Raw genomic sequence first — 17,315 nt, 5'->3', positions numbered from 1 at the left:
AAGTTTGCTTTTCAAATACTTTGGATCTCTGTGGCCTTTCATGCTTGCATAAGATGTTATCGTTACATTCTATTTTTCAATTATAGTCGATTTGAAGTGAATTATAAGACTCCAAGTACAAACTTTGCTTCCTATCTTTGTCGCCCTGCACTGCTGTTTTAGGTCATGGCCGTTCAGCTGGATTGAAACCACGAGTGAAGTTCAACATGGCGTGTTCTGTAACATTGTAGAAAAATACCAAGTAAACTTTCATATCCTTCATGTCAACACATATGGAAGGACTGTGGTGCGACTTAGACATCAACAGATTCAAACTACCTTCCATTGTTAATATAATTACGCTGATCCCTGCTGTAAAGTATAATACGATACAATATATATGTTTAACACTGTTGTTTTATTGCACTTAAAATGATCATAAAACGGCACTTCAAACAAAACACAATACTGATAACAGCAGTGGGTAGTGTTGCTTTAAGACATCGGATTTCGTGTGACTCCCATGCCGTTTTAAAACATAAAATTAGAAAACACATTTTTAAAAATGGACGTAATTACAAAACACTCCGGCAAAAGAGTTGTGAAATTTTATTAATAAAAGGATTGTTTGTTTAGTTCACACACATTTTACACGAATTCGATGATGTATCTACTATGAAATCCCCCTGGCTTTAAACATATATATTCACGCAAAAGACAAAATTAATGTTTACACACGAACAGTAAAAATTAACAGCCTTCAGCATAACTAAAAGGGAAGACGTGGGTGTGTGTTTGTGAGAATAGGTTGAAAAGAGACTGCACAAATATTCCATTCAAATTCTACAATAAGTTATTTGATTAGCGTGAACGTATGTGATATTATTGACTCACTGAAATCGTGCTGGGATAATGGGCAGCCATTTATTATGAGTGTCAACTCATTCGTTTCTCTGTTATGGTAAAATGGTTTTCATTGTAATGAGTAAATTGGTTTTTCCATGTGTTTGATACCGTCAGCACGATAAGGCGTTTATTAACTGCCTGCCGAAAGATTGGCACTGTACAATGAAAACATTTCTGGACGTTGAGCATTATCGCTTGGGATTTACGTTTATCACAGTATACCAGTGTGTTTCGGTCGATTATTTCCCTTATTTTAGGAAGGTTCAAAGCCATCGCGAACATAAAATCAAATATGTCCACTTGCAGATTGCTGAACCGAGTAAGTTATACGTCAGTACAGTATTATATTGTAATTCCGAACTTGATTCTAAACTCAAATGTATTCGATCTCATTTCCGCCGGTTTCTGCTTTTTGAAATGAATCATTTTGTGTGTAAGTCTTTTTTGATATGGGAACAGCAACATCTGGATTCCGACAAAAATATTTTCATAAGCTGTTGAAAGTATCCATTAGGAAGGTCAACCACTCAGGGTTTTACCCAGAGTGCATCTTTCAATATTTCATCACTTTTGTTGTTTCGCCTTTCAGTTAGGTGGATCCAAAATGATGTTACATAAACCGTTTTGTCTAGAAAACTTTACATGATAACATCATGACAGATATAGACAAATTTGGTCTGCAATTTAGCGCATGCTCATGAATATGGATATTTTTCTGCGATTTCTGTAGGTTGAAGGTCAACATACAAAGGTAAACTGGCCTAAATGAGTCGGATAGAAAGATCTTCCTTAAGGTAGAATGCGCCTCGGGGACAGATATTCGGACCCTTAAATTTTCACAATATTATTTTGATCTACCACCTGTGGGGGTATTTTGAAGCTTATGGAGTAGATAAAGATTTAATCGCCTTAGATTTGTGAAAATCTAAATTTCATTTACCCCATAGAGATGATACAGGGGTTGCGGCCATTTTGAATTTCAAATATCGATACACATAGGGTAATTTGTTTCTCTAGTGTCAATATGTGACCCCTGGTTTTTAATCTTGATTTTGAAATACAATGGTTGAGAGGTTTACTTGAGGAAACTTTGGGAAATCTTTAACTCTTCCATTTTCGAGGCGCTAACTACCTTAATTAGGAGAAGCAGAATAGAATGGTTGTTTCGGATGGTAATGTTTACAGAGTGAGTGTAAAACTCTATAAAACTTGAAAAGTTGGCCCTTTTTACATCTAGTTTTGACCATCTAGATGAAGGTCATAAGGTATACATGATGTGTAATATATCCGTCTAAGGTACAGGTGTAGGTAGATTTTAAGTCTTCACACAAATTTCATCAAAACACACTTTGTATAAAATGTTACAAAGTTACAACTATACATCTATATTATGTATATTAAAGGTATGCAGTCATCTGTAATCTAAATATGCCCATATATGGTCAAAGGGGCGTTCCTTGGCATTCAAAATGCCCATGTGAGGGCGCTGTATTAAAAAGCGGCCACCCGCTTAAAATCTGTGATTGGTTAGATTTTCTCTTTCCATGGTAACTGTGGCAAAATTGGAACAGGTGACAGTATACCTTTAATATATGGCATGTTTGGTCACAGACAGTATAGGGAGGATATACTGTCTATGGTTTGGTGTAAGAATAGCCATGGTTTCCATTGATAATCTAAACATATCAGGTCAAGTTTGAGGGTAACACTATTACAAAAGGCATAAAGTGTGCGAAGTCAGCAACTTGTAAATTTTTCAACATTAGCCATGGTCTGGTCGTTCTCAAGAGATCAGATCCGATAAGCTAAAGCATTCTACGAACCAACAAAAACAAGATAATTAAAAATTCGGTTACAAAAAAACACATAAAATGTGTGATAAATGTTGAATTCGAAGGTCGATTATCCATGGATTATTTGCAGCCTGTACACAGTATTCCATATAATTGATTTAGTGGTATGACAGTCCGCTATAGTGAACTTCGACAAAAACGAAAAAGCGGGCCACCTGCATGAACCATAACTGGTCAACATATCGAAAGCACCCGGATGAGAAAGATTAAATATGCAAATTCTTTGCCAAGAATATAGATAGTGTAGGATATCTAATGCAGGTCAATTTTAGACCATGGTGGTCAATACTGAACATAACTGTGTTAGACTTCTCGACATTCTGCTGTTGTCTCCTTGGTTCAGTTTTGCATGTAGGTTAGGAGTGGTTTATTTGCTTTCCTACGTATACTCCTCAACACTAATCTGAGAACAAATTTGCAGGGAAAGCCCCTATAAGTAGTGGTTTTGTGTACATGTCTATCAACGAGGACGAAACAAAACTGAATGAAACAAATTAAATATAATTTGAACTGCGCATGTCATAGGTTTACTCAAGTATGATTTATCCATAACAAAGCTGTGTTTACCTGGGAAGACGTGTTGCTCATAGCGAAGTGATTACAGCACTGTCTGTGTCTCACCTAGAAAGGAAGGCGTGGTGCCGACAGCAAGCGTTACAATGGAAGTATTTTGGTATTTTCCTGTCAAATGTCGTGATAGAACAAACTTCGGAACTTTCCGCTCTGACAAGGGTATTGACACAGGGATGTGTGGTCCTTTGGTTCCAACATGAAAAATGAACTGTTTCATCAACAAGAGATTTGACTTTCATGGTTATGTAAGATATAACACCCACACTGCTCTCTATTGGATAAATAAACGACAGTTTTTTTAAGTATGTGCAAGCAGAGCGATGGATCTTAGCGCGTTAACCTGGATTTTAGTTCGTTTGTTGGTAAAAAGTTACATTATGTATTCTCGAAGTTATGGCTCAATGTAGTGGTGAAACTACATCCGGGAACCTCAATTGAAAGTTACAAGCAAATGCAGTATGTTGATACAGTATCAAAGTAAAGAAGATTGATGGGATGTTCTTAATCACGCCATCATTGCCAGAGATTTGAATGGATTTGCGTGAAACTTTGTGACTGTGGTGATGTCAATTCTACTGAGAGTAACAGCTCAGTTTCTCAAACTGTCATGGTTTTGCGTATATTTAGTTCTTGGCGCTGAAACTACGACTTGCTGTGGCAGCTACTTATCGCCACAGTAGTTTGCAAATAACGCCCAATGCATTTCTGTGTATGATTATGACCCTCTCCGTACATTGGTTTTTACGACAGGTTATTTGTGTCACAAAACTATCGTCCTTTTTCTCATACCTCGTTTATCTTGTCACGTAATTGTGTACATAACTTTTATATTCTAGTGGTGTCGAATCGACCGTAAATTTGGACGCGAAATACTGTATCTGGACGGAATAGCTCTTTTAAAAGTACATCGCAAGTTCAAATTATTGAACCGACTGCAGGACGGCCACTGGTTTCGCAATGGCATATAAGGACGGAACCCGATTCGTAGTACTAACTTCAAAGAAATGTTGTGTTTTTTTGCTGTGTCAAAAAACTGCTCATTTTGGAGTTGTTTCAGTTGGACTGCTGACAGGCGCGGTCGAATCGTACTCGCGAACTTCATTATTGGAGCTGAATCTTACAGATCGCTTTTTCCCGTTAGCACAAGACGCCTTGCCGCCCGAATTTCTTATTTGCAAGGCGAGCAGATCTGTCATGGTCAGTTTTATGCCACGAGGACTGTGTCTGTTCTGAGCAGGGTGAATATCACCGGCCCCCAGTTGTCCTATGGGCCTATCAACCTTCGAAATTGATGGCGGCTTGTCGTTTGTCTCTAATCCTTTGCTGACTGCGTCAGACGATTTCATTTCGCGCGCTTTTCTACTATCCTCCAACTTCATTCTCGTCATACTGTCGGCATCTGTCGTCGGTCTCTCATAATGTTCAAACGGGACATGTCGTTTTCTTTCAATTCTGCCCACAGTCCCCGGTCTGAAGTTTTTCCGAAGCGGGCGTCCGAACCATTTAGCGTTTATTTCATAAAATTCTTCTAAATTGGTTTTCCTGGAGGTTCTGAAATTGTCCATCGCTTCTTCTAAATCTCTGAGCTTTACTTTGGTACGGATTCGACGATGAGTGTTCATGTGTGGTCTGTTAATGTTTGGCAATGATATTGAAACCATAGTATTGGCTGATCGCACGGCATCGAGAGCGACAGAATCTTCGTCGTTGGCGTAATAGTTCCTGACTTGATTGTTGACCAACATGTCGCGCAGTTTCCCGATTTCCGTACTTATTTTCAAGTCTTCGCTCCCCCTCAATAGTTCCCGCTTTTCTGCGTCTGTTAGGCCTTCTAACTGCGACGGTGTATACACAAGCCTCTGTTTAGAGCCTCGCGCAGTCCCCAGCGGCCTCGGCAACTTCGCGTTCGGTTTTCCCGCCAAAGCAGCCATCATTGCGCCGGCGGGTTTGCGTTCCCTAGTCTGCGCTGGCGATGGCGACTTTTTAACACCTGTGAGAGTCGGAGACGACGCCGGCATTTTGGGCAGCGTACTAGCACTACTGGCTGGTCTCAGCTCGTCAGCTTTGTCGGCCGATTTGTAGAAATTTATATCGGGGTCCCGCACGTATCGGCTGTATGGTATGGGTGACCGATTCATCATTTCTTGTTCGTCATAGGCCACAACATATGGTAGTACTTCTAGCTCGGGATTCGACAGCCTCATTCTCCGGAATTGCAAAGTTCGTCGTCACTAAGTTCCAAATGTCATCAAAAATTAAATTTTCGCCGATATTGCAGAACCAACGCGTTTCTACCGGTCGGCCAACATGCATTTCTTGTCATACAACTTCCTGAACACGGCGTGCCTCGTCGCTTTTAGGGGTTACATGAACAGGTATCCTTAGCAACCAGTTAGCAGTGATCCGCCATCTTGAATTATCCGATAGACAAGCCTCGTTCTCTACCTGTAGGCGACAAACAAAATTTAAATTCGTTACTATTGAATTTCTTTTCCCTGCATCTTCACTATTCACTTACTGTTTATTAAAGCTGTCCTTCTCCTGAAAATGAAAGTCGCCACAGCGCTGTCATTTATTTCGCAATTAGTATCATGTATAATAAAATTAATTTCGAACAAAGTTCCTCGTTATAACAATTTAAAATGAAGCTGTATTTTATGACGTTAGATAAGTGATTAAATTACAGCACTTCCTGTAATTACAAACCAGTCAAGAACCGTTCGTACATAGTGGTATTGCATTAAATTGTGTCATTTAATTAAATAAATTCTTTTGTTTACTCGTTAAAGTGAAAATTCTATCAAACATATTATGTGATCAATTAAATAACGGAACAATGTTCTCTGTCTTGACCTGTTAACCTTGGTTCAATGAAAAGACATCTATGGTGATACGATGGGGAGTCAGACAATAAAAGTAAAATCTAATTACAATGATGGACGCAGGATACAAATTAAAGTGTAATAACAGCCGACAAGTTTTCGGTGTCTCAGATGAACTACAATAAAGTCAGCAAAAATTTAATTTAGCGCAGCCTTTAGGGTTTTGCATAAGCCGTCTTTTTTGTGCTGTTTATGATCAAGGGCCGGTCTATGTACAACTGAAAATATCCTATCTCACGCGATTTCCGCTCTTGTGACGTCAAACGCATTCGTTTACAAATTACATTTACACGCTATGTCACACTTGAATACTTTTTTAGCAATTCGACACATGTCGCACATTGCAACCACAAAATATCTGTATTTTTTGAGAAATGCGTCAAATAGTGCTTGGAAATTTAAGCAGTTATGATGGCAGACAAGGATAAAATACAAAAGAGGGTCAGTTTGATAGACATACACAAAAGATCACAACTGGTGGCCAAATCACAGCCCCGAAAGGATGACGTAATACTTAGCTGCATAGCTACAACCTCGTTCTCGGTTCAGTGTTGTATGTTGCAACACCATGGCTTTTCTTAGGATAAAGCACATGTACCATAGTATTGCAATTCAAGAACTAGGCACTAGGTCATATTTTGGTAATTAAAACAGCATTTTATTTTTAAGTGGTTTTTTTTTCTTTTTGTGCTATCAATGCTGCTCAATGTTACTATCGTATTTGACGTCTCAGTGATGCTGCTGTAGTTTCTCATGAATCTGATGCGGGTATAGTAAAGTCCTACCACATTTGTGTCGGCAGGGACGACTTGTCTTGGGTAACATGTACTCTAGATTCGTTTGATTTCAGCGAATAGCTTTTTAAGAGATTCGTTTTCGAGGAAGATAGCAAAATAATTTAATTTTCACCATAACTGTTTGATGATAAACCGACTGAATCGTAGAAGCGGGCCTACGTCAAACCCGATTGGTGAACAGCTCATATACAACTGGAATATAGTTCTAAGTGTGTTCAGTTTCAAACAGGATTTCTCATTTGCTGATCACACAAAGACATACTTGCAAGGTTCGTTGTAGATCAATCGAACGCAAATCAAAATGACGTCCACTTTCTGTTCTTTATAGTAATGTACGAAAGTAGGACTAGCGGTTGCATACGAGCAGACCTGTGGCGGATGAATACATTCTAGAGTCACCATGCAACGCTCTCAGAGAATGTTACAAGTTCAGAGGGGGAATTGACTGTGACCAGGCACAGTGCACAATTAACTTAATAATAGTTGCATTGATCAAATAAGTGTTTTCTGGTTGATAAACAAAACACTCTGCTGTTACTAAAATCTGATTCGACCTACTTCAAAGTTTTTTTATCGTGTCACGTTCGGCGATTGATTGTTCTTGAGAGTTATCTGAGTGCTTGTCCAAACACTGAGAATATCTCGGCAGCCTTTTGAAACCAAGGTATTTTGTGACCTGCTTCATCAGAAAATGTCAAAGTGTGTGTGTGTGTGTCTGTGTTTCTGTCTGTTTCTGTGTCTGTCCGAGTGTGTGTGCGTGTGTAATAAAATACGCTTCAAAGAATGAAGGGAAACGTTTGCAAAGAAAAATACGGTTACGTTGATGATAAAGTGCTGTAAAATGGTACTACAAGCCACAAAACGGTAATAAGTGAGTGCATTATCAAGACTTGGCCGTGGTGGTGAAATATTCAAATGATGAAGAATGGTACCTCTCGTTCTTAAAATAAATTGTGTTGTTTTTTCTTGTCTACAAGATGATTAATCATGTTAAGAATATAGAAAAGCCGGTGACTTTCATATTCCACCTGTAAATAACGATACTAAAAGGCCACAAACTACGAAAATACATTTTTTTTTCATTACGAATACTTCGTGCCGCGGATATTGAGTTAAAATAAAGGTAAAATAGCGGACAGATATTTGTTCGAATACTCATTCCGATGTGAGTTCTGTCGTGATTGCGACGGACGTATTCAAGTGTAACATATTAAATGTAGCCACTTTAGCGTACATACGTTTTTTACCTCAATAGTTAGCCCTACTTGGTTGTCAACGTGGCATAAGAACGCGTTGCACATGGCAACGACGCTATCATGGGCTTGTTGTCACCCGAACTGCCGTCAAGACAGCATTTGGTTTCGTGATAAAGTGGCCTCTCATGCCCGATAAAGCCTGCTGTGTATTTATGTGTCCAACCCAAAAAAATCTGCACTCAGAATGACAGCTCGTGAAGCGTTGCCTAGCTTTCGTAAGAATGTAATCAATAAAATGACCACTTGATGGCTTTTGTATTCATTAAATTATCTGTGACCTTTGACCTGGCTACCATAGCAACATCTCACGCATTCTTCAGGTGTCGTTCAAAAACGGTGGCTTGGTGTTTTTTAATTGTTTGGAATGTCATCAACATCAGCCTTTGTGGCTGAAATTTTTCTTACATGTGGCTTTCGACTTTGGCGATCATTATCACGCCGTAAAGAAGAAAGAATTATAATGATCACACTACGTGCCCTTCACTTTGCCCGTCATCTTGTTTAGAATATTGGTTTTCTATCCACGTAACTCAGTGATCTTAGGACTGACTTGCTAAATAACTTCAACTGCTGATTAACATCACTTGAGATATCGTTCTTTGCATTCTCCTTGAAGTCGAAACTGCACGTGTTTCCTAATCTGAGGCTGCATTGTCTGTTTTGCGATGTACATGGCGGGGGCGTCTCTAAGCTGGATTTGGCGTCTATCAGATGATTGTGGCGGGTCAAAGTCAAAAATCGGCCACTTCTTCGTTATTTGATATTTTCTGATGGCGTAGGAGAAATAGATACGACCAGAATGACACCAAGACACTCCTACGAAATACCGCCAATGTTTAAAGCGACGTAAATCAGTGATATGCATTTCACCATGTGTAGAAGTAATTTGACAGTTATGATGGCTGTATTTGGGTGACATTATCATCACAATATCGTCAAGTTTCAACATAAAGTTCTTTTTCCAAAGTGCTTGACACCAAAACGACGAGAAATATTTTTCTTCACTCCACTCTTTGGTCACACAAGAGAGAATGTGCTATCGATGGATTATGTCAAAGCTTGCCAACGATTCGAAATGTAACGACAGACACACCACTTATAACAGCATGGACGTCACGCAACTTGACAGATATCTTAGCAACTGTCGAGTCTTTCGAAAAAATGCAATCGAGACGAACAAGAAAGCGCTTTTAGCGCCAATCGAAGCAAAACATACCGTTAAATACAGGACTCACTGGCGAGACGTGTTACGGCAGACAGCAGAGAACGATGCCGATGGTAACCAGACATGCAATGGATCTCAGCGCGCACTGAACTGTTCGCTATGTGACCAACGCGCAAATGGTGAACTTTAGACCAATTTCAACACGGCACTTGTTGACTTGTCAAACAGAACGACGATCTAATAAAGGGGTAGCTAATAGCGTTTACTTTGAGTAAAGTAATCGTATTAAAGGGATCAGGAATTAATAATGTCCTAGCTCTCCAGGGGCGCATAATGTTTTTCGATTGTTTCAGTAGAGATGTCATTTGTTTGCCGTATTATGGACTGATTAATATACAACTTCGAGACAAAAACAGTGTATTTTCACTGTATACAGGAATTGACGGTGATAAACAGCGCCCTCCTTTACGTTGGCGAGGCAGTTACGGTAGCCATGTTGTATTAGATGAGACAAAATTATGTTCACAGTTTAATACTGAATTATTTTACAGGCATTTCCATTTTTGAATTAAGCGCTGCTAAGTCAAGCAAGAATCGGTCGTATTTTGCACTTGACGTTGCTATTTTAACGGTTCCGCGCTAAATTATTCAATGACCTTTGTTATTTGGCGGCACCATCATCACAAGTGTATCAACGTCATTACTTTGCAATAGTGAGTGTCATGGTCGACAATTCATCCGGATTTCGAAAACTTAAAAGGCAAACACATTTCCTAACTCTTCACAATTGAATATTGAAAAAACCCATCTTGACGTTCGTCGGATTGTAACTCGTACGAGTGAGATTTAGAGTTAGAGTTTAATTGATATAGTTTCTTTGTAATGTCGTATGGGCCCCAATCGTTCTATTCGAGTGACGCGCCTAACGCGTTCGTTTGCGGATTGGCAATGCGTCATATCGCAACATTAGTCTTTGCGACCCCGATATTGGTTTTTGCGGACCGAGGTTGTATGGCGGAAGTGCCCGTACGCCGTACGACCGAGTATTTATACCAATGTCTCTTACTCCACGACTTTGTGGCATTCGTTTCTAATAATTGCCTGCACTTGTGTTTTAAAAAATTGAGACGACAGAAGTTAAAATTGATACTTGCAAAACCGACATTTATTAAAACAGAGGACTTTAAAATTATTGTGATCATCCCGGTAGACTTTGAAATCCGAAGACCAATCTATGCCAGCTAAATAAACAAGTCTATATAATCAGTATTTATCAGTACAGTTTAATTAAAATTAGTGACTTCTAAGAAGTCCTCAAAACTGTAATTTTTGTATGCTTTCAACGCCGTATGTTGAGAGAACTTCACACTATGAGCTAATATCCACAGCAAGATCTCGTAAGTCTTGTGCGACATTGAAAACTATTTATTGTGTCATAATCATCCAAATTGGCGCAAAAATTGACATTTCAGGCTCTTAGGGCCTTGGATGATTATGACAATTGTAAACAATGTAAGAACATGAATACCGGCGATCTTATTTGTTTATCGCGAAATTCGTTGTTTGCTGTTATCGTTTGTGCGCGTCCGCATTATGTGTGTACATCAACATTCTCCACAATGACACGATTTGCATACGTCTTTCGATTCTGTCGCGTGTAGCTACAGTATAGAGACACATTCACTTTCTAATCGTTGGTTGGACGTCGCTTCCAACCCCTCGTTCCTCATTAGGGCTGGCATTTGATGCATCATGCCGCGAGGGTGATTTCATGACAAGATCAACAGGTTCTTGAAAAAGGAGAATATAAAGCATAGGCCACGTATACACAGGTATTCGTCGTGTTTTCGCAAGCGGAGTCTGCGAAATCGAGACAAAGATATTTACCACTGAATTTGGGAATACTGCCAAGTTTTAGATGTCGTTGGATAAATTGCCGTAATTAAATACCAATCTAAAGACCTGGTTGATCCCTTCCAGAAAACAAAACTACGCAATCAAGCTTTAAGCGATCCCTAGCTACCCAAGTAATAAGTTGGTTTTAGCTTTTCATAGTGAAGGAATGTTAATAATAATGAAACAGAAATCCCAGTTAATCGTCATGGTGATGGAAGAGCAATAAACATCAAGATCCGCGCCAATGTATCAAACGACGTCATCACCAGCACTGGCATCATCGTTATCGTCAACATCACCATCATCATCATCATCATCATCGTCGTCGTCGTCGACGGCGTCGACGTCAACGTTGTCCATGATATTACATCAACATTACAAAAACATCATGATTATCGCTATACTCTCCATAATCGTTACCATAGCAATAACATGCATCACTTTTATCGTAATTGTAATCATCTGTTGTGACTTGTGCCGTTGACGTCACCGATGTGGTTTCTTTCATGCAAAGTCCCCTGCCCAGACTATGTTTAGACGTCAGGAATGACGGTGCAGTGGGTGACAAACAGCGCCCCCCTCACAAGTCTACATGGCAACACAGTTCCTCCATCGGAGGCACCGTGGCGGCGATTACCAATAACACAAAAACAACGCGAAAGGCAAATAAGATTCACTGCGTTTGGTCTAAAAAACCTCCCCTCCACTAAAACTAAACGTGGACGTGCGAAATCCATTGAAAAAATCATGATTGAAACTCCCTCTCGCCCACACTGTAAATTGCTGAAATAAGTTGTTTGCTACTGTTGATGTTTTGAACAGTTTTCTAACACTGAATGTCTCGATTACGCATGTCATAACTATACAGGAGTTACTGGTATTGGTAAGATTTAGATCGATTCATAGCTCTATTCCATTTTTGTCGACTGAATGACCGGCCTTTGTTTTCATGGTGACAATAAGCATTCTAATAATAGTTTGTGTTTACATTCCAGTACATAGTAATGACCAAGTTGAAGTTTTAAACATTAGTTTTCTTTCTGCACTTTTTGCGGTATTTTCCCTGCACATCAAAGGCTTATATTTCGATGATGTCAATCAAGAACGAAGTAACATAAGCTATAGACCATAGAGAGGGCTGAAAAATGCAAGGAAGAGAGACATCTTGTCTTTACAGTTTAAATTTGTCCTGAACTCCATCGGGTGATAGAAGTATTATAAGGGAGCCGTCATTATTTACGGCCTGGGGGTGTCGAAGGAATTTCATCGGAAACTCTAAAACTTCGAGTAACCCCCCTGCCAACCCTGATGAATTTGAGTAACCCCCCTCTCTAACACAGAAATCTTGACTGACCCCCCCCCCCCTTTAGAAAAGTTAAACGTCAAGACAAGTTATTGTAAAATTTACAAAAATACAGCAATAGTAAAGACCTTTCATATCCTGATGTACCCTGCTAGATTATCATCGGTTATCTCATGACGATTGAAAAAGGTGAAACCAACAAAATGAAATTCAAAGTCACAACAAAATGTAGATATAAAAGCTAAACGCTATAACCAGTATCCAACCATACAGTATTGTTTAATTTGGACGGGTATCATGAGATGGTTTTCACTAAGATATCTGACAGGACAGATGTGAAGGTACAGGGGAGAGAACACGGGGGAGGCTGAAGGGGGAAGTGTAAGAGGAGGTTGTACCGTCTCTTGTGTGGAAAAATTTGAGAAATTGATGTGTAAAATGGTGAAGTCTTGTGCAATATAAGCGGTGTTTTCAATTTGCGTCTTTAAAGTAAAAACTATTAGAACATCCCAAGGGGAGAGCGCGAAAGTGCATAGAAAATTTTGAGAAATTGATGTGTGAAATGGTGCAACCTGAGAGGTGTTTCAATTCATTTTGCATCAAAAATTGAGTAACCCCCTTCTTTCTCTCCACATTTTGAGCAACCCCCGTGTAGCTTTATATTTTTTGAGTGACCCCCTCCTTCACATTCTCCGACCCCTAGGCCGTAAATAATGACGGCTCCTTAATAATGGCTTTTAGCTGATAACGTTCTGTACTACATGTGATACCGTCGGTCGACTTGGAGCTTTTCAAAATTTCAGGCCATAAGTGCGTTTGGCAATCAAAATAGACCTAAACTCCCCCTCCATTCATCTGTGAGTTTCATTTGTTTTAATTATGCATAACCTCTTAGATCTTACAACGATAGATCGATGCCGGTTTCTTACTAAACTGTTCAATTTTTCATCTTGAACAAACGGCCACGGTGATTACATTTGACCTTAACGAACAAAAATTTGTGACCACAACTGGTCAAATGAAACACCGTTACATAAATCACAACTCACGGTATTTTAACCTTGATCATGTTTGCTCAGACACTTTAACCTAAGTATGGCTGAAGGCGAGACATACAGACACTTTTCATTATTGTTGATCTAAATTCCAAGGCACATTATCGTTCAGGTATTGGCATCTCTAAACCCTCGGACTGTTTATCACTCTTTTCAAGTTTATCTTTCTGTCATCCGGGGTCTATCATCCCTTGTTTCCTTAATTTCTTAATTTCCTGAGATTTAAAGCGAACTTGACGTTGAACATTTTTTGTGTAACGAGACGTGAACACCCAGACGTTTCACTCTGGGCAAGTCATTGATCGCCCGTCTACCGTCTGTCTTTCCTGATTTCATGCAAATATTTGTTTGTGTCTGGCTTAATCGAGTGTACTCTGTCGTCTGCTTAATTTGTCGTCATTTCTGGCCTACGCAGGGTGACGTCATCAACTCAATCAGAAGTTTACCCATTGAATTTTTCTCATGAATAGATGGCGAAAATGAGAAAGCAAGAATAGAAATTTCCGCATTTTTAGACAAATCTGCTATAAATAAATTCTGATGAGTATTTACATTGCTTGGGAGTTTTCAATTAAAAGCAAAATATTGGTTGATCCAAATTTATTATCGTTTGGTGCGTGTAATTTGCACAGAAACAACTCTGTACATCAATGACAAACACCGCCATCTTGTTGAATAAACATAATTTGTGTACCGATTGTGATCATAAAACACACACTCATACATGTGAACTAAAACACGCATACACACACCATGACACGCCTATACTTAATTCATGACATGCACTAGTCGTTGGCGGTTACCATGGTACTACAGGATGCGCAATCGTAGGCGGGAATATGAAAATATTTCGTACGCTTTAATTTGTCATTTGTTCATAGGTGGAGCATACTACGGTATAGTGTTGCGCCGTCCAAATGATTCAATATGTGAGCCCATTAAACCAATCCAAGGTAACTCAGGGGCAGCATTGTTCACACACTGAAGCAAATATGGACCAATGACGCCAGCAAGCGTCCTCAGAAGTCCCCATAGACGAGTTGATTTGTAGCCGAGGATAACAGTAAATAAGAAGATCTATGTAGCGGACTCACGAACCTTGGTGGCAAATATTACTGGCCTTTTGCGTCGATATTTGATGAATGGAGTTAATCTCTGCACCTTGTTATTCTAAACAATCACAAAGCCGCGGGTGTCATAAAATCCATAAATGTAATGGACGCTGGGTTTACTATTAATTATAACCTTCAGGACTATCCAGCATGGCCGATACACTTGTCGAAAACATGCCGGGTTAAATTTTGTTCATGATATAAAAGAGACTTGTTTTTTACTGCAAATGTCGAACAGCAAAATCCAACAGTTCAATAAACCCTTAATAGATTTGACTGCGCCGGCGCACGTATGCACAGCCTTGCTTGTTTCTCAATATCTAATCACCTACGCACGCACTCTTAAATTATTGACACAGTGACTTAGAACATATTTGTAGATCGACTCCTAAAAGCTGTGGAAATGAAACTGTCGACCATAGTTTGAATGTCGTTCTCGCACACACTATGTTATTTTTCTTCAGTCGAAATAACTACATGTAAATTCATGTTGAGTTAAGATGTCATGGCGAACAGCTAACCACTACCAATTTTAAAATTTTCCCGCCAACATCGACAGAATTGTATAAATACACTGCCAAAGGTGTTCTTCTTAAATTAATTTAATTTGGAGGGTCCATTTTCGAAGTGACTACTTTCTTTGCGTCACGCAACGCAGGCTACGTCAAAACCATGAAAGATTCTGCGATTATTAGACTGCTTCAAACTATTATAGCTATTATAGTAATTGTTATTATGATAACTGAAAACAGCACGATCACACCACTAAACCAACAGAATGAATTCGCTGAGGATATCATTATGTCAATTAACGGCACCAATACCGCTCCGTGCTGCAGATTAAAAACAGGCTCGTCTATTTATCAGTCAACAAACAAAAGCTTCAAGTGAATACAAAAACCGGATCACCATGGTTTCGCAAGATGTACAAGTGAAGTCAATTGACACAACGTGATGAGTTAATTACTCGTGGTCTTCAATAGACAAAACCGATTGTCCTCAAAACCAAGTCAGCGTCTGTGAATATCCTCTATATAGCGATTTACAACTGTGTTTAATAGAATGGTACATTTTACGCTGTGAAATGTGTCGAAAGTCAAGTCGTGAAATTGGAATATCAGAGTTAAAAGAGAGGAGGGTAGCAGTGGGAGAGGTGTCCCGAGGAGGAAGAAAGCAGAGATCGAGAAAAGAAATAAAAAGAACACGTTGACGTACAAGGAACGCAACCAACGAAGGGCGAAACAAAATGTGACGCACATGTCCAGTTCTACGTGTTAAGTTTTTCAACCCGACGCGATCTTTCAATTTGAGTTACGGAAAAAGCAATCCTTAATGATTCTATTCAGGCTCCATCTTGTTATTACAGTCTATAATCAATGGGGCCCCGGTAAGTATTGACGGCTAGCAGCAGAGAATTGATACGCTTGCTTCGCGATATGTCGATTCCTGAAGCTTTCATGAAGAATGAAAACATTCTGCCATTAAAAAATGCTTTACCTGGAAGTAAACAAGACAACATAGAGCAAACACGTGATGAAAACAATTTTGTAACATCATACCTACCGAACGCACACTTCGCTAGGTCTTCAGTACAAGATGTAGGTAACGCCGTTGAGTGAATGACACTCGTACGCTCCGGGAAGAAAAAGCCGGATACAGATAAAGTACACGGTCGCTCTACTTTTACAATATTTAGCAAACCAATAGGACGACACAGATCACAATGAACAATATCTCCGCTACAAGAAGTATGAGAAGGAGAACAAAAAACGGACAAGGCTAACACCTTACCGTTGAATGGTTCCATTCATCCGAAGCATTGTGGAGTCCAGCTCTGCGCTCCGCGTACACTTAATAAATGTTTCAACCACACGATAAAACCAGGCTAGACAAACACGGCAACGGCGGGTACCTTTCGTCGTTTCCTAATCTCCCTTCTAGCCGGGCAACTTTGTACTTTAATTTTCCACCATTATATAACGGTGAGCGGTTAAGTCGCCGGCGCCAATGTAAGTAACACCGTTGTGTTTGATCAGGATCGTACCATTTGTGTGCCGCATACAGGCATGTTAAATCCACACACACGCAGGTCTGTCAGTCTCGCCAATGACAGCAGTGTTTATCTGAGCGAGTCTGTATATTTTTTCTTTCATCATATTCAGGGTGGCGTGACTTGTCTTTGTTTACGACAGGAAATGTTTTGTACTGACAAACAAAAATTTAATTACTTTAGATTTTTGTGCTTTCCGCACCCCTGAGTATGAACGATTTTCTGTTTCTTGCGAAGGCCAAATAACTCGTAAAATACGAAATAAAAGGGTTCTAATTATAACAACCCATCACCTTCTCATTACGACACCCCTAGCGCTAACAATGGTACATCCAGAAATTAATGTGGTTGCCGGACGCCTCGTTGCTATGGGCAGCCCATAGAATCATTAAATCGGGTCAGATTTTTTCTCCCGAAGTAAGGACTCACGGATTTGTTCTAGTCATAGACCGTTATACGTACAAGATAAATTTGATAACATTTTCTGG

The 17,315-nt window shown here is 39.6% G+C and overlaps 1 protein-coding gene across 3 annotated transcripts; it reads right to left on the bottom strand.

Annotated features, from left to right (window-relative positions):
* Window positions 1-382: 382 nt before the first annotated feature.
* Window positions 383-16,874, bottom strand: LOC139120300 (uncharacterized). 3 transcript variants are annotated; one of them, XM_070684631.1, is made up of 2 exons: window positions 16,569-16,874; window positions 383-5,756 (listed from the first exon to the last, which is right to left on the bottom strand). In XM_070684631.1, exon 2 carries the CDS (start codon window positions 5,513-5,515, stop codon window positions 4,349-4,351), a length of 1,167 nt encoding a protein of 388 aa, XP_070540732.1. In that variant the 5' UTR covers window positions 5,516-5,756; window positions 16,569-16,874; the 3' UTR covers window positions 383-4,348. The 3 variants fall into 3 exon arrangements, with proteins under 3 accessions (XP_070540732.1, XP_070540740.1, XP_070540744.1); XM_070684639.1 differs by lacking the exon at window positions 16,569-16,874 and adding an exon at window positions 9,463-9,588; XM_070684643.1 differs by lacking the exon at window positions 16,569-16,874 and adding an exon at window positions 16,341-16,519 and having other exon boundaries at window positions 3,355-5,756.
* Window positions 16,875-17,315: the final 441 nt, after the last annotated feature.

Source organism: Ptychodera flava, chromosome 2 (assembly GCF_041260155.1).
Source record: "Ptychodera flava strain L36383 chromosome 2, AS_Pfla_20210202, whole genome shotgun sequence".
In the NCBI taxonomy this organism is placed as follows: domain Eukaryota; kingdom Metazoa; phylum Hemichordata; class Enteropneusta; family Ptychoderidae; genus Ptychodera; species Ptychodera flava.
This window is presented reverse-complemented; position numbering and strand designations above follow the sequence as displayed.

What these genes read in the sequence shown, in the direction of transcription:
- LOC139120300 (XM_070684631.1), bottom strand. Translation starts at nt 5,515, where the DNA reads ATGAGGCTGTCGAATCCCGAGCTAGAAGTACTACCATATGTTGTGGCC.